Source organism: Canis lupus, chromosome 17 (genome assembly GCF_011100685.1).
Source record: "Canis lupus familiaris isolate Mischka breed German Shepherd chromosome 17, alternate assembly UU_Cfam_GSD_1.0, whole genome shotgun sequence".
NCBI classification, from domain to species: Eukaryota; Metazoa; Chordata; class Mammalia; order Carnivora; family Canidae; genus Canis; species Canis lupus.
This window is the reverse complement of record NC_049238.1, coordinates 62,876,871-62,895,315: the sequence shown is the minus strand read 5'-3', so window position 1 is coordinate 62,895,315 and position 18,445 is coordinate 62,876,871. Positions and strand designations below refer to the sequence as shown.

At 37.7% G+C, this 18,445-nt stretch overlaps 1 protein-coding gene across 3 annotated transcripts in view; it reads left to right on the top strand.

Annotated features, from left to right (window-relative positions):
- Nucleotides 1-18,445, top strand: part of MAGI3 (membrane associated guanylate kinase, WW and PDZ domain containing 3) — a 235,061-nt gene that overhangs the window by 122,228 nt on the left and 94,388 nt on the right. For all 3 annotated transcript variants that reach the window (XM_038562293.1, XM_038562292.1, XM_038562294.1), the window contains exon 2: nucleotides 17,483-17,599. In XM_038562293.1, the coding sequence (XP_038418221.1) occupies nucleotides 17,483-17,599 (117 nt within the window). The remainder of the gene's footprint in view (nucleotides 1-17,482; nucleotides 17,600-18,445) is intronic.

The following is an 18,445-nucleotide window of genomic DNA, read 5'->3' as shown; positions in this document are numbered from 1 at the left end:
TCTTGAGGCAGTGGTGAACTTTTCTATTTCCAGTCTCATTTCAAGTTTTCTGCTACACTTCTTGTTTATTAATTGTTCATTTCCTTTTCTCCTTCTGAGACTCCTGTAATTTGAGTTACAGCACTCTGCAAATTGCGAAGCATTCATTTCATTTCTTGGTTAATTTTTCAGGTTCAGTGTATGTTTCTTGAGTCAGCCTCCTAGCTCACCCATCCAATTTTCTGCTGCATTGATTCTTCTATTACTGCTTCCAATGCCAGTATTAATTGCTTTGTGGCTAAATTCATTCTATGCTGTCTCCATGCCCTCCAGCTATTCTCTTGTCTCTGAAGTCCCTATTGTTGCTGGAATGATCCATCTAAAACAATGGCTGTGCTGTTCCCCTAGTAAAACTTTTAGTGACTTCTTCACTACAGAATAGTATTCCAACTCTTTATTGTCCCAAGCAATGCCTTCTGTTATCTGAGCTTCCTACCTGTCTCACTAGTTTTATAATCAATTGCCATTCTGCTTTTTACCCTCAAGGCACCGTGCATGTTCCTCCTCTGCCTGGAAGGCCTGTTGTGCTTTCTTTTCTATCCTTCACCATCCATACTCCCTATCTAGAGGAACTGTCTTTCCCATCAAACACAACTATTATTTTCTCTTGGCTATATACTCTCATGCACCTTATACCTGCTTCTTAGCTGAGTTTTCTAGTTATTTGTTTATCCTTGTCTGTGATACCATAACACCAGGGCAGGTACTACATTGATTTTTATAACCTCAACACTAGCACAGTGCTTGGTGTTTTGTTTTATTATACTACTGTCTTTTGGTTTTATTTGCTTTAAGGAAGAGGCTGATAATCTCTATCATATCTTTCTATTTTTTTTCTTTCTTATGGGAAATATTTTTATTGTGGTCAGGCTATTTGTTTTTCTACTATTTTCTCGTATGTAATTTACTAATCCTTAGGATGTGGTCTATATAACTTGTCCTAAATCACATTATCATACTCAATCCCTGAGTTGGGGTTCAGAAACTAGTTCTGTGAGTGATGTGTTAAGCATTCAGTCACACTATTCATTTCAGTCATCAAATTACAGGCATAGGTCAACCAGGACTAACTCATCTAGCCTAATTGTTTGGTCTCAAGCCTGGGATGGTGTTCCAACTTTGAAAATGTGTTTCTAGTTATATAGCCCTAAAATTTGAAAGCCAGCTGTATTCAGCCAGGGTAATCTTCCTCTCCTGTTTTTATTGTTTACCTCCAAGATTATATTGTGCTCTAATTCTTAAACAGTAAAGAAAAAGGAAAAAAAAAACACCTTTATAGAGTTCTTGAAAATCTATAAAAAGATATGCTTTGGGTTTTTTTTAAACCTCTCAAATAATATAGAAAATTACAAAGATGAGGGTAGAAATCACTTAACCTCTCACCATTCAGAGATGAGCACATTTTAGAATACATTTTTGCATACAGACACATAAAAAGCATGCACCTGTTTCATAAATGACACTTTGCACTGAATGCTGTTCAACGAGCTTCCTCTTTTTTACTCTGTAATATGGTGAGATTCCATTAGGCCTCAGTATTTGAAGATTGTGTTTCATCATTTACAGTTACCAGTTGCCTGTCCTGTGGTTGGACATTTAAATGCCTTGTAAATAGTGCTGTGATGAACACTCATCTTGCACATTTGTTTGTTTAGTGTGAAGAGAGCTTTCGTAGAGCTCTCCCATCAGAAGATGTGCAAATACATGGTAAAGATATTGCCATAATGCCTTTGAGAAAGGTTGAAGCAACTTACATCCCCATCAGTAGTGCATGAAACTTATTGCCCCACATCCCAACCAAGGCCACATTTTTGTTGATTAATCCCTGCGAGCTCAAGAGTCTCAATTCACAGCTCTAAGTTCAGATGTCTTGGTATTTTCACATGATGTCTGCCTCAGTAGCATCTCAAATAACATGCTCCAAATCATAACGTAATTTCTTGCTTCAATTCCTAAAACTGTTCCTTCCTCCTTCTACTTATTTTTTCATAATGGAACTCAAATTCACCTGATGATTCAAGTTAGAAACCTGAAGTGATCTTTTTTTATTATCTCTTTTCCCCTGACTCTTCTGTCTAGTAGATTGCCAAGACTTAGAGGTTCTATTCATAATATCGCATAAATCCAAATATTAGGAGACCCAGAGTTAAGCTATCCTACAGTTTTTAAAAAGACTCTTTAAAAAAAATATCCTTTGACTAGGCAGCATGAATCTAAACTTTGAAGGATAGAATCAAATTTCGATTTTTAATATCCAATTTAGTTATGTGTGTGTGTGTGTGTGTGTGTGTGTGTGTGTAAAATTTAGAGATATTTTCCCCACTATCTCATGTAAAAATTTTGTTCCAGCTCTTCAACATACATCTTGAGTATTTTGTCAACACTGGGATGAGTCATCCAACATGGCTTTCCAGATCACTCTCTCCTCCCTTCCATCCAAGTTGCTTGAGATACTGTGTTTTTAAAACTGTGTATAATTCTGTCCCAGCCACAAGTACAATTAGAGCAGATTTTTTCCCCTCACTTTTTCTGTTGGCATATATTCATGATTTCATAACCTAAGCATGGACTGAGTCACTTTTTTCAAGTGATCATTGAAAGATTGCTTGACAGTAATGTCTACCACATGTGATTGTGAAGTAATACTCCAAGGAATAATCACTAAATCTTCTCACTTTATTTGCCTTCCTACCATCCCCCACCCCTCAGCAGTTGTGTCATATTATCTCTGGAAACAGTTGTTGGTTCAGACTAACATGTCTTTCCAGACAATAATTTGTTGTTGTTGTTGTTGTTTTTAATAAAACACTTTGTGGATAATTCTGTAATTGAAGACTTTGTACGGATCAAATATAAGACAACTTCTTCTTCTAAGGATCCTGTTTGGTATTGAAAAACCCTTAATATATGTGGGTATATACAATGAATCTTAGATCCGTCTGCTTTTTTCCTCCACTACCACTGCTGATCTAAATCATCTCTCACCAAGACAGTGACTCTCATCTTTTAAGTGTCTGTGCCGTAGCTGTTTTTGGCTCCTTCCCCGGTATATTCTCCAGTTCATTTTTATTATGCCAGTCTGCTCTTGTTGTCTCTCTACTTAGAACCCATCACTGCTACTTCTTGAGTAACTTTCATATGTCCCTGGGTTCCACTTGGCTTTTATCATTAGCACATGAACTCTCTAGCTTGATGGAGAAGTATCTAGCCTCTGTTTATAGCATCAGATGTCTGGTAAGGTACAGGGGGCTAGGGAGGGAGCAGAGCAAAGGGCAGCTACATTTTGGGAACTTTGTCACTGTTTCTCTCTGAACTTTCTGTCTCTTGCTCTTAGGAATGGGGAGCAGGAAGCTCATACACAGTTTGTTTTGGAGATCAGCATGTATCATTCCACTCAAAGTCACTCTGCTTGGCAGCTTTGAAATAGGTTTGCCTGCTGCCTTTACGCCTCCCACTTAAGAACCTAGGACACCTGGGTGGCTCAGTGGTTGAGCAGCTGCCTTTGGCTCAGGTCGTGATCCAGGCGTCCTGGGATCAAGTATGCATGTTTCCTACTTAGAGTCTGTAGAATGTGTTTGGCTTAAGAGGTAGAACACTGCATATCAGTTTCTGCTATTTTCTCAGCGTGATCCAAATTGTTTTGTATCTTTAAAATTAATGTTGAATGGATAGAGAGTAACCTTTTTCTTTTTTTTTCTTTAAAAAAATTTTTTTTTAATTTATTTATTTATGATAGTCACACAGAGAGAGAGAGAGAGGCAGAGACACAGACAGAGGGAGAAGCAGGCTCCATGCCCCGGGAACCCGACGTGGGACTCGATCCCAGGTCTCCAGGATTGCGCCCTGGGCCAAAGGCAGGCGCCAAACTGCTGCGCCACCCAGGGATCCCTTTTTTCTTTTTTTAGATTTTGTTATAGAGTCTTATTTCTTTTTTATAGCTACATAGATTTCTATTGTAATGGAATCCATAGCTTATTCAACCTTTTAAAAAATTAATTCCAGTATAATTAATATACAGTGTTATATTAGCTTCAGGTTTACAACATAGTGTTTTTCCTTCTATTTTTGGTTTTTGTAAAAGTGACTTATACTGCCAGTAGCCAAGAAGATTCTCTTTTAGTACTTGAACCTAAATTCAGGATTATCAAGGTAGAAAATGCCACGTAGTACTCTTGATTGTGGTTCTTAGAGTGCAGTTTCTTAGTTCCAACTGATAGAATTTATAGAAATTCCATTGTCTTTTGGAATAGATTTATTTTTTGCCATTGGTTACTTTAGAGGTGTTGATTTATTTCTTCTTTCTTTCCTTCCCATCCTTTAATGGGGAATGGGAGGCTGGAGATCTTCTGACATTTTTATTTTCGTTGATGTTTTCTGGAAGGTCCTGATTCACTCAGCCTTACAGGTAGGGTGAGTGGGGGAAAGGATTTTTAGTGGAGAAATCTGAATGGGGGATATGCATAGAAGTAGCCATTTATCCCCAAAAACATTTCTTTGGAATTTTGACATTTTTCATAACCATATTTTATAAGGATAACTTTAAAAATCTTTTAAAATATGTTACTGATTAAACAGGGATTAGAAATGAAAATGGAGAATAGTTAAATAATTTTATATAATGAATGCTGATTCTTGTTAGAGTCAGATCACTTTTGATGTATACTATAATTTGTAGAACCATCTACTTTAGAAAATTTCTAAGGATTAGTATAAATTCTCATATTTAAAACTGATCAGAGAAAAAGAGTCTATGAAATTGCTTCTTGAATAGTGATTAATTATATTTAGCGTACTACCTGAACCCAGAGGTTCAGTTTGTTTACATAATGATGTATCTTAAAAATATAATGTGAATTCTCTAATAGCATTGTTTTGGTCAGACCTCTAATCAAGTACATCTGTGTTCCCTTTCAGCTGTCTCTATCAGCTGTTGTAATGAAACTTTAGTAACAGATCCTCTGCCTCAAGTCTTGGACAATCTGTTGAAGCACGTAACTTTGATTTGCAAAGACTACTGAACCCAGTTATTCTGTTTTCAGGGAAAAGGACAGGGCACAATAGATGGCTTTGTACCCTCTTGTCAAAAGGATGAAGCATTAATACTGTGATTCAGATATTGGTGTGCCAACCAAGCACTGGTTATCTCACATTATGACAGATTTGCTAATGATTCCTGACATGAGTGTCACAAAGAAAAAATTGTAAATAGCCACAGGATAGCACTTTACAAATACTGTTTTTCTTTAAGTGCTAAATCTACATGATCCCATCAAATAAAAGCTTCATCCAAATAAAGGACCCACTTCTGATGATTTATTCCTTATTTTTTCCACTCTGTTCTGCTAGGAAGTTTCATTTTACTTTGCTCTTTCTGATAAATGGCTTCTTAAGGGGAAAATTGTGATTTTTGTCATGTCTTTTCTAGAGTGATAATTTCTAATTTTTCAAATGTAGATTTTAGTTCTGTAGTGTATCAATTGAGAGTTTCAGTTAAAAGCAAAATGGCTGCAGTTTAATCTAGCATGGTGAAAATAATACTTATTTTCTACTATATACCTCAATTTGTCTCTTTATTTATTTTGAGAGAGAGAGAGCATGCATATGCATGCACAAACATTGAGAGGCAGAGAGGGATAGAGAGAGGCGGGGAGATATAGAATCCTAAGTAGGCTCCACACCCAGTGCAGAGCCCAACAGGGGGCTTGATCTCAGGACCCTGAGGTCATGACCTGAACTGAAATCAAGAGTCCAATGCTTAGCTAACTGAGCCACCCAGGTGCCATGAGATGTTGAGATCTTAAAGAATGAGCGTTTAGATAAAAGCAGCTTTTAAATTAAAAACTTGAAAAATTATATTATTTAATGAACTGAGCTACCCGGGTGCCCCCAAAATAATACTTATTAAAAACAAATGATTAAAAGAAAACCTACACAACTAGTCTCAGCATTCACATAGAACTTTGGTATATTTTTTGTCATATTAGTCCACTGGGTCAGGCTTCCTTTTCCACTAATGACCTTTGAAGGGCACAGTTTTTCAAAATACAATCTAATTTCTAAAAGTGTTTTCTTGTTAAAGTAATAGGTTTTCACTATAAAAAAATTTTGCAAATACAAAAACTATGAGGAAAAGAGTTTTTAAAGAAAATGTTTGAAAAATTACCCAATAATTATATCCTACAGTAATACTGAGTATTTTTAAGTATTTAAATATGTGTTTGTCTTATGTATGTTTTTCATTTGCATATCCTGAGATTACTTCAGTTTGAGGTCCCAATGAATATTTTGTATTGTGACCTGCTTTTCTCATTTAAAATATATCTAGAGCATTTGACCACTTTGTTATAGTGAAGACATTATTTTTTTTGAAGACATTATTTTTTAATGCTGCTGCTTAATGAAAGGATTTCTTTGTCTTTGAGAATTACAGTAGACGTGTTTTTCTGAGATGGATTCCAGTTAAAAGTCCATCAGTATAGTAACCCCATTATTTAAAGTGCCAGTTTGGTGTGTTTAAGGGAAATATTTACTCAGCACTATGCTAGGCATTCTGAAGGGAGATGAACGAAGCATAGTTCTAACTTCACACAGGCCTAAGACCCAGTGAGGGAGGCTGCAGGGTGCTCCACTGCTCTGTAGCACAAACCAGCAAGGAGGAGAGATGAAAACGGAAGCTTCTTACTGCAGACTTCACAGTTCCACTTGGGTCTTGGCTTCAAAGAGCAGGTGGACAAGTGGCCAGTGTGCAGACCTTTTCCCCTGACAGTATTTATATGTACACAACTCTGTGGGGTGCCAGGTAGAGTAGACACAAAACTGAAACCAGTAGGGGTAATAGCGGAAGGTAGAGGTTAGAAGGGTGGGGCAGGGTGTTAGCAGGACCGGTATAGTTGCCTCCAAAGTAAGAACCTACAAAGATACAATGGGCACCAACTCTTTTTCTATATAATTCAGAGCCCTGGCCATGCTTCAGAGTTGGTTTTGTTTTGTTTTAGAGAAATGATTGTTATTTGCAAATACATCCTACACTGAAATACTTGCTTTATTTAAACCAATAAAAACCATCAAAAATTTTTTTAAAAGCTTGATAATGTGTTTTACTTATACATAACTTGAATATAATGAAGCCATTTGAATGCTGTATTAACATTGAATTCTACATGTAATAAGCAGTGTTAGGCATCCAGGAATGAATATATTTAGTTTGCTACAGTTCAGAGATTTTGCAGATGTATAATCTACCTAAACCAAATAATTGCTTCTTTAGCTATGGTCTCAGTTCTGGAGGTAGGGAAGGAAGAAAAGAAGGAAAGAAAGGGAGGAAACAAAAGAAAGCCTTTCTTGGGTGTACAGAGAAAGAGCCAGGTAGGCAGCAACAGACTTGATAGTGATGTAGGACTCAGGGTGAAGATGAAATCTGACTCATGTATTTATGACGGCTGCTTCCAGGCACCAGTGGAGAATGGACACTCCCATTTTAACAGTATACTGTTGCCATAAATTTGTAATATAGGCAAAAAATGTGACCTGTGACAGGAAAGACAAATATTGTGTGTTCTCTTATTTGTGGAATCTAAGAAAGCCAAACTCATAGAAATAGTAGAATGGTGGTTGCCAGGGGCTGTGGGTGTATAAATGTATCAAATCGTCACATCATACACCTTAAACTCACTTGTGTTACGCGTCAATACTATCTCGATAAAGTTGGCTAAAAATTACACTCAGTGTGACCTCCATGAGCCGGAGGCTTTCTCCTAAACAGTCAGGTGGCAGCAGTACTCTGCAGAAGGTGGCAACATTGCGTGATTGCTTCAGTCTGGATTTCTTCAAGCTGGAACTCAGAGTACTGGACACCAACTAGTTGCAAAAACTGAAATGGCTCAAGGGATTCTAAAGTATTTAGTGCTTTTCAGATTTAGGACTGAGTAAGAATTTAATTATATAAATTATTTTTAAACTTCATTAAGTTCCTTCCTACTTGCCTGTAATGACAGAGACACAGACGATTATGTAGATATGGGTCTTCCAACTTTATGACTGTGAATGTAGAGATAGAAGACAGAACAGAAATAGGGACACAGCATTTGAGGTATGCAATGTAGAGGTGGCCAGTAAGAACATATCCATGGTTGTTGGCCTAAAGCAATTATTAAGGGCCTTGGTGTCAGATGTAAGTTGTTGATGTTCTCATTATTGTGAGGTGCTAGTCAACCCTCTGGTCACTACAACTCTTGTCTCAGCTTGTGGGAACAATTCCCCACTCTCTAAGAACCAGATATACTGGATTTCTCTCCCTTCCTGTAAGCACTGTGTTCTTTCGTCCCTCAAGTTAAGTGTCTTTGCATGTCCCGTTCCCTCAAATCCCCAACCCTGTCCCCTACCCTTTTTTTGGCCCAGCCAGCTCCTGTTTATCCTTCACGTTTCAACTACAGTGTAACTAACTTAGTGACTGTCTTCCCAGACTGCCCAAACTAAAGATCTAGATCATAGACTCCCACAGTGCTCTATACTAATCTTTCCTAACGCTCCAGTGTTTGAAACATCTTCAGTGTTCATCTTCCATGCAAGGTCTGTGTTTCATTTGGGTGCACTCTCACTCACTGCTGTACCCGCAAGCTCCTACTACTTGGGACTTGGTACATACTCGTTTACACAGTAGCTGCAGCTGCTGCAAAGAAGGGTAGGGTCTTTTCTTTCTTTTTTTTTTTTAGATTCTATTTATTTATTCATGAGAGACACCAAGCAAGGCAGAGACACAGGCAGAGGGAGAAGTAGGCTCCCTGTGAGGAGCCTGATGCAGGACTCCATCCCAGGATCACAACCTGAGTCGAAGGCAGATGCTCAACCATTGAGCCACCCAAGTGCCCCTTGTTATCGTTATTGATTTGATATGTCATTGAGGGAGAAGAGCCAAGATTGATTCTTACATCTCCTCCCCTTCACCCCCCCCTAGAAAAAGCAGAAGGCTTTGGGACGTTTTTTCTTGCTTGGACTTGTTAACCTCAGTGTTGCCAGAACACAATAGATATGAATGATTAATTTAGCCTTATTTTATATTTGCAGGATAGCCAGATACCATTTTGTGAATACATTTAAAAAATTAATAAACAGGGCAGCCCTGGTGGCGCAGCAGGTTTGGCGCCGCCTGCAGCCCGGGGTGTGATCCTGGAGACCCGGGATCGAGTCCCACATCAGGCTTCCTGCATGGAGCCTGCTCCTCCCTCTGCCTGTGTCTCTGCCTCTCTCTCGCTCTCTCTGAATGAATAAATAAATAAATCTTTTTAAAAAATTAATAAAGAACAAAATTTAAGAAATTAGCATATAAACTATAATTAAACCTACTTTTAAAGACTTACAGAGCTTGCTGCTTCAATGAAAATGTATTTTAGTTATTTTGATGGTCAAAATAAAATCAGTTTCATTGTTTAAGAAACAGGATAAAGTTGTAATATAGACTATTAAAAAGTAGTGTATCATCTGAGTAGTGAATATTCTCTTCTAAAATTTCATGTATTCGAAGGTGAAGAGGGTCAAATGAAAAATTAAAAATACAAAATTAAACTGTCACTCTGCGTGCTAGATACTAAAACTAAATCTGTTAAAACAAACCATGGCCTGGCCCTCAGCTGACAAACTTGTATGTTTAATAACTGTATAAGATAATTTTAGAGGTGCCTGGGTGGCTCAGTCATTTCGGCATCTACCTTCAGCCCAAACCATGGTCTTGGGGTCCTGGGACGGAGTCCTGCTCAGTGGGGAGTCTGCTTCTCCCTCTCCCACCCACTCATATGCTCTCGCTCTGTCAAATAAATAATCTTTTTTAAATGAGATGATTTTGAATAACTTCTGTGTCATAGATTTTATTTTACTGTGAAATGTGTAGATTGATTTTTCCAGAAAAGTCTTGTTCAAATACCATTTATAGTTTCACAAACAAACAGACTACCATTTGATATATTTTGTTTTGGGGCATCCTGTCTTAACCAAGAAGCCAGTTTGGAGTTAAACTTCTGTATATCTTTTTACCACTTTTACATAGCTTTCTCTTACTACTATAGAGTCAGGGGATGGAAGAAGCAATGAAATACACTGCGAAGTCTAATGGGAAATAACTAATGAGTAATGTTCATTGTGTTGGGAAAGTCACTAGACTATCATATAGTCTCCATAGTAAGGAAGAGAACTAGGACAAGGTTATGCCCATACTTTTTGCCTTTGAGGAAAACAGATTTTTAAAAGTTTATAGCATTTCTAGATATGGATCTAAGACTGGAGATTTCTTTTTCTTTTTTATTTGTTTCTTTAAAGACTTTATTTCTTCATGAGCTAGACACAGAGAGAGAGAGAGGGCAGAGGGAGAAGCAGGCTCCCTGTGGGGAACCTGATGCAGTACTCAATCCTAGGACTCCAGGATCCCGACCTGAGCCAAAGACAGATACTCAACCACTGAGCCACCCAGGCATCCTGAGGCTGGAGATTTCTAAAAGAAAAGTTATGTGAGGAAGTTGTTTCCTCAAAATACTCTGAGCTGCTCATGTTTTTAATAAGATGTGTATGATTGACAAATGGAACGAGCACATAATCACATTTAACAGAGTTACTAGACTACTAGACTGTAAGAAATGAGCATTTAGGAATTTTCTTCTCTACAGGCCAACAATCAAAAGGAGCTAAGATACTTCCGGGAGCAAAAAATGCTTTTCAGGTTGTATCTGGAGCAAAAGCAACAGGGAAGGAAGAGGTAGGCTTACTTTTGGAAGATGTTGTTAATGTTAGATGTTTGTAGGCGGAAATCAGACATATACTTTGCTTCCATAATCTTGAACTAGCAGAATTACTTTTCCAACAGTAAAAGGAAAACAAAGAGCCCCAAACAGAGGAAATTCAATATTTAAAAAATGAGAAGATAGTAAAAGTTTCATTCACTTTAAATGAATTTTTATTTTCAAAACTCAACTGAATTGCCTCCCAGAAATTGAATGAACTCAAGATTTAATCTCAGAGCTATTGTCACTATTCTTTATGAAATCATGGAGAATATGGAAAGTACCAGGAGACTAAAGAGACACAAATGTTCCAGTTTCCAAAAAGGCATGAAGTAGATTTGAAAATTCACATCTGCTTCCTTAACTTGAAACTGGCAAAATTTGAAGAGATTGAAAAAATATAAAATGTTTTAAGTGTTTAGAAAAGAATGGGATGACCACTATGAATCAGTGTGAATTTGTAAGAACAAGATATGCTAAACTCATCTCGCTTTTCCCTCCAATTTTATAATTGCTACTGGATTAGAGAATATAGTAAAGTCACGTACCATCTTGACTTTAGGAAGTGATTGGCAAAGTGTCCTGAATGATCCTTATAGAAAAGGCAGTGGAATATTGACAGTTAGATTGGTTTATAGCTGCTTGCATGGCCACTCCCATGCTTGTGTGCCATAGGTTTTATCTAATAACCAGTGTCTCTACACATGGATTCCTCAAACAGAACTGCTAGCAAATATTAATTTACATATATTCAGAAAGTATGGATTTGTAGTTATGGGTTTTTTTTAACTAAGAATTCGTATGTTGAAACTTGAGCATCTGGATTTATTCATATAATTGAGATTTCAGTTACAGTTACAAACTTTTCCCCCAGTGGAGCTGTATTTATAAGATATATAGATCTATTTTATGTTTCATAAATAAACCTATAAATCACTTAGAAGTCAGGGAATAATCTTAGCACTTAAAGGCTGGGGCAGCCCCTGTGGTGCAGTGGTTTGGCGCCGCCTGCAGCCTGGGGTGTGATCCTGGAGGCCCAGGATCGAGTCCCACGTCGGGCTCCCTGCGTGGAGACTGCTTCTCCCTCTGCCTGTCTCTCTCTCTCTCTCTCTCTCTCTCTCTGTCTCTATGAATAAATAAATAAAAATCTTTAAAAAAAAATAAATAAAGCAAAGGCTGGCTGGGTAGGAATGCTAAATTATGAAGAATCTTTTCCTCTTCCTTGTTTAGCAACAACTGCATTAACCCCAAGTAAATATTTTTCATACCCTTTAAATGTCAAATTTCTGTGAAACTATGCCTAAATAAAAGGCTGACGTTTATATACAACTTGATAATACAGATACACTCAGATGTGTTTTTGTGAATTAATGTTTCTGTTGGCCTTCTAGCAATTCCGCAGTATCTGCCTACTCAGGATATTTGTACTTTTTTTTTTTTTAAACAAATTCTCTGGAATCCTATTTAAGAGGGAACCATAATATTCTGTCCCCTTACAGAAGGTCTTTGGTTTCTTGAGGCAAGGAAATCAATGAGGACTACTATATCCAAAATATTTTACTATTAATTATTAATCTGAAAGAATGCCAACCTGTATAAATTGTTAATCTTTTATAATCGACATTTCACTGATATTTGTAATAGTTTGTTTTCAACCTTGAAGGTTTTTGAATGACCTGCACATTTTAAATAAAATACCGCATTTATGAAATTATCCCTCACCCTTTTCTTGGCAACTGTTCATCTCGGTGTTGTATCCAGAACCCCAGCAGGGGTTGCAGGTGGTAACTGAGAGTGAGTGCAGTTCCAGCTCTGATAATCCTAGATGTGATGCCTTAACTCTAGTTCTTTCTCCTTTAACTGGCCTCTCAGTCTTAAGATCTTGTAGGCCCTTGACAGAAAATGAGGTGTTTTAACTTCATTTCCACCAGAGGAAACCGCTTTATACTGTAACTTGTGATCTGTGTTTTGTATTATGGCTTTGTCTTTATATCTGATTTAATGGCTGTTATTTTAATTGAATTAAAATCCAATCCCAGTTCTTAGCATTTTATAGTTCCCTCTGTGGGCTATACCATATCTTTTTTTTTTTTTAAGATTATCTTTATTTATTCATAAGAGACACACACAGAGAGAGAGAGAGAGAGAGAGAGAGAGGCAAAGACACAGACAGAGGGAGAAGCAGGATGCATGCAGGGAGACCGATGCGGGACTCCATCCCGGAGCTCCAGGATCACGCTCTGGGCCAAAGGTAGACGCTCAACCGCTGAGCCAACCCAGGTGTCATAGGGTATATGACCATATCTTAAAGTTTCAAATTTAAAAACAAAATCTTGAGTTAAAGTAAAAGTACTATATTATTTTAAATGGAAAAAAAAATGATGGATTCTCTATCTATTCAAAAACTAAATGTCCACAAATGTCACTAAAATTTTTAAGCACCTATATAGCAATCTATCAAAGCTTTTGTATAATATTTATTATAAAACACTTGGAACACACCTAATTTTTAAAATATTTAATAAATTCATTTTGGGACATGTTTTATTCAATAAGAAATGAGACTATACAGTAATTTTTTAAAATTTAAATTCAATTTAATTGACATATACTCTATTATTAGTTTCAGGGATAGAATTTATGATTCATCAGTTGCATATAACACCCAGTGCTCATTATATCAAATGCCTTCCTTAATGCCCATTACCCAGTTACCCCTGTCCCCCTCCCTGCACATCCCCTCCAGCATCCCTCATTTTTTTCCTAGAGTAAAAAGTTTCTTATGGTTTGTCTCCCTCTCTTTTTTTTTTTAATAAATTTATTTTTTATTGGAGTTCAATTTGTCAACATGCAGAATAACACCCAGTGCTTATCCCGTCAAGTGCCCACCTCAGTGCCCGTCACCCAGTCACCACCACCACCCCCCACCCGCCCACCTCCCCTTCCACCACCCCTAGTTTGTTTCCCAGAGTTAGGAGTCTTTCATGTTCTGTCTCCCTTTCTGATATTACCCACTTATTTTTTTTCTCTTTTCCCCTTTATTCATCTTACTTTATTTTTCCTTCCTTTCCCCTATGTTCATCTTGTTTTGTTTCTTAAACTCCATATATGAGTGAAATCATGATATTTGTCTTTTTTCTGACTAGCCTATTTTGCTTAGCCTAATACCCTTGAGTTCTCTCCATGTCATTGCAAAAGGCAAGATTTCATTCTTCTTGATGGCTGAGTAATTCCATTATATGTATATACTACATCTTCTTTATCCATTATCTGTCAATGGACTTCTGGGCTCTTTGCATAGTTTGGCTGTTGTGGACATTGCTGCTATAAACATTGGGGTGCAGATGCCCCTTTGAGTCACTATGGTTGTATCCTTTGTTTTTTTTAAAATATTCTTTTTTTTTAAAGATTTTATTTATTTATTCATGAGAGAAGAGAGAGAGAGAGAGAGACGGAGACACAGGCAGAGGGAGAAGCAGGCTCCATGCAGGGAGCCTGATGTGGGACCCGATCCCGGGACTCCAGGATCACGCCCTGTACCAAAGGCAGGCGCAATACCGCTGGGCCACCCAGGGATCCCTGTTTGTATCCTTTGGATAAAAATACCTAGTAGTGCCGTTGCTGGGTCATAGGGTATTTCTATTTTTAACTTTTTGAGGAACCGCCATACTGCTTTCTAGAGTGGCTGCACCAGCTTGCATTCCCAGCAGCAGTGTAAGAGGGTTTGTCTCTCTGCATCCTCGCCAATATCTGTCGTTTCCTGAGTTGTTAACTTCAGCCATTCTGACTGATGTGAGGTGGTATCTCATTGTGGTTTTGATTTGCATTTCTCTGATGCTGAGTGATATTGAGCATTTTTTCATGTGTCTGCTAAGCCATTTGTATGTCTTCTTTGGAGAAATGTGTGTTCAAGTCTTCTGCCCATTTCTTGACTGGATTATTTGTTTTTTCAGTGTTGAGTTTGATAAGTTCCTTATAGATCTTGGATACCAGCCCTTTATCTGATAAGTCATTTGCAAACATCTCCCATTCTTTAGGTTGCCTTTTAGTTTTTTTGGCTGTTTCCTTTGCTGTGTGAAAGCTTTCTTTTTTTTTTTTTTTTTTTAAGATTTTAATTATTTATTCATGAGAGACACAGAGAGAGGCAGAGCCACAGGCAGAGGGAGAAGCAGGCTCCATGCCGGGAGCCCGACGTGGGACTCCATCCCGGGTCTCCAGGATCACACCCTGGGCTGAAGGTGGTGCTATACTGCTGAGCCACCCGGGCTGCCCGTGTGAAAGCCTTCTATCCCGATGAAGTCCCCATAGTTCATTTTTGCTTTTGCTTTTGTTTCTCTTGCCTTTAGAGCTGTGTCCAGCAAGAAGTTGTTGTGGACAAGGTCAAAAAGGTGGCTGCCTGTGTTCTCCTACAGTATTTTCATGGATTCCTCTCTCACAGTTAGGTCTTTCATCCATTTTGAGTTTATTTTTGTGTATGGTGTAAGTGGTCCAGGTTCATTCTTCTGCATGTGGCTAATTTTCCTAACACCACTTGTTGAAGACACCGTCTTTTTTTCCAGTGGATATTCTTTCCTGCTTTGTCAAAGATTAGTTGACCATAGAGTTGAGGGTCCATTTCTGGGTTCTTGAGACTGTACAATATTGATTATGAATTAGGTTTTTTCCACCAAGCAGTGAGCAAGCACTGTTATAAAAATAAGAAATGGCATAATATGATTCCATCTAAATGGAACTCGGGTTGGTAGAGCCCCTTGAATGCCTGGCAGAAACCACTTCTGCAACCAGGATTTTTCTGTTTATCCCTGTAAATATCTTTCAGGCTCTCTTCTTTGATCACAGAGGGGTCCCCCTTCCTCAGCATCTATTTTTGGCAAGGCAAAACAAACTTTTTTAGTTTGTTTATTAGTTTAGGATCTGAATGTTATCTTTAAACTTGAGCAGCACCCTGGTTTCCTGCTTGTATTAACACCTTCTCATTTGGTTCTGCTTGTTTATACCTGTGAGAAAAGACCAAAAAGAGAGGATCAGAAATGTTACATTATGGAATAACAGTTAAAAGAATGAAGTGATCTATAGTAAGATCTGTTTTGGCTTATCTAACCTTGTCACAAGCTGTTGCAAATAAAACAAAGAATATATTTTAATCACCTAGTCATTTCTTACTGGATACAGTAATCCATTATATTTTAACATTGTCCTTTTGTAATGTGGTGAATTCATATATAATGAACAGTGTTCAGGCTGCTTTGGTTTCATTTTAAGTTCAACCTTTACTATAAATTCACTGCTATCAGATTTCTATAATCTTTCATTTTTCTGTTTACCATTCCTTTGAGACTTCTAATAGTCCTGTTTTTATCTCCCATTTTCCCCACGAGTAAGGAAAAAAAAAATCTTTCATTCTCTCATTTAATCACATTGCATCTAGGAGTCAAGTGAGTGGACAGGAAATGCCTGTTCAGGCTTTGAGGTAGGGCCCATTTGGCCTTTTTGAAGATCAGAAATCTGGCCACTGTGGGTAGAAGAAGCATGGCTAGTTGGGGGTTAGTGAATGGGTTTGGGTCAGAGATGGTCAAAGCTAGAACATGTGGAAGTTTGGATTTTATCCCAAGTGCAGTAAGAGGTCATGGGTGGGGAAGGGCACTAAAGAGAGTGGGGATTATCTGGTTTATATTTGAAATTTGTGCAGAAATATGGCTTTTGTGCAAATGGTGGGAGCAGGAAGGAGGCAAGAATGAATGTAGGGAGACAGAAGGCTGTTGCAGAATTCTAAAAGGGAAATGATGGTGGTTTAAGATTAGGGTGGAGGCTCTGGAAAAGGAGAAAAGTGGACATGGGACATGTGTTGGGAGTAGAACTGACAAAAGGTGCTAATGGATTGAATCTGGGGGATAGAAGTGAAAAGGAGATAACAGAAACTTCTGATGACTTCTAGTTTGAGGGTTTGTTCCCCTGGGTCAGTGGTGCTATTATTTGCTAAGACAAGGAAAACCAGGGCAGAGGAAAAATTGGGGGAGGATGGATTTAAGAGTTCTGCTTTGGCTACCTGAAATTTGAGGTGCTTATTTGACTTACAAATATACCTGCAATATATATGAAACAGTTTGATGGCTTTGGAGCTTGGTGGACATAGGCCAGGAATGGAGACTTGATAAGAACCTAGGAGTTATCGGTACATAGATGGTATTTAAAACCGTAGGTGGGGGATCCCTGGGTGGCGCAGCGGTTTGGCGCCTGCCTTTGGCCCAGGGCGCGATCCTGGAGACCCGGGATCGAATCCCACGTCGGGCTCCCGGTGCATGGAGCCTGCTTCTCCCTCTGCCTGTGTCTCTGTGCCTCTCTCTCTCTCTGTGACTATCATAAATAAATAAAAATTAAAAAAAAAAAAAAAAACCGTAGGTGGAAATTATCTTGGGTATTTGTCATATTCTTTGATCTGTACCTTGTCCATCCCTACTCTTTTAAAATTATGCCCACATCATTTATTTTAGGTATATATCATTAATTATAGTACTATAATAATTTGCTTTTAGTAAGACAGTGTTGTTTTTAGTAAAACACTCTGATTTCTTTTTTCTGTCTATAGACAAATGGATTAAGTGTATTCAGTCACTAACATCACTTTTTATTGGAGATCTAACAGTTACATGTTCTGTCTTCTGTGTTTTTTTCTGTAGGCAAAGTCATTAATAAAGATTTGCGACATTACCTGAGTCTTCAGTTTCAGAAGGGATCAATTGACCACAAATTGCAGCAAGTAATCAGAGATAACCTCTACTTGAGAACCATTCCATGTAAGTATGAGATAGAATAAAAGAAAAGGAGGCCAATATATTCTTATTTAATCAAACATAGAAATAACTTAATTGAATATTTCATATCAAATTGGGAAGACTCAGTTGGGGCACCAGAATAAAACAAAAATTGGATAAGGAGAAGAGTTTTCCGAGGACATGCAGGGCTTTTGTTTTTAAAGTAGAAAAACTAGGAGATTTTATTGTTATCTTTAAAAACAGACAGACTTTAAGAGTTTAAGAATATATATGTACATTCTGCTAAGTAGATTTTCTTCTATAAATCAGTTCCAAATGTTTATTTGGTAAAAGTTTTTTTTTCTCTCAGTGCCAAACATTTTTTGTATTAATTTTTAAGACATTACTAATTTTAAGTGCTCCTTCCCCAAAAGAAAAAAGGAGAAAATGCAGTACCTTCTTTGTAGTAATCTATGTTGAATTTTTATCTAGATGTTTGTGTATCTGTTCCAGTCTCCGTAGTTTTTATAGGACCTGGTGATTGTTGTGGTGGTGGTGGTTGTTGTAATGATGCTTGTGTTTGTGTGTGTGTGTTTTAACGTGTAACAAGAAATCATGAATGCTTGAGTTAGCTCAAGGCTGGGGAAGAATAAAAAGCAGTAAACAGTAAAAGGATAAAAAGGATGTTCTGGTTTGTTTTCCTTTTCAAGGTATTTGTTACTCCTTGTAGATAGTAGCTCCTATAATGGCTCTGGAATTCTTTCTTTCTTTTTCTTGTTATATTCTCTTACACAATGTCCAGTCTATCACCAAGCCTGCCACATATGCTCCTTAAATAGTAATCCTTCTGTACTTCCTTAGACTCTCGCCTTTTCTTACTTGAACTTT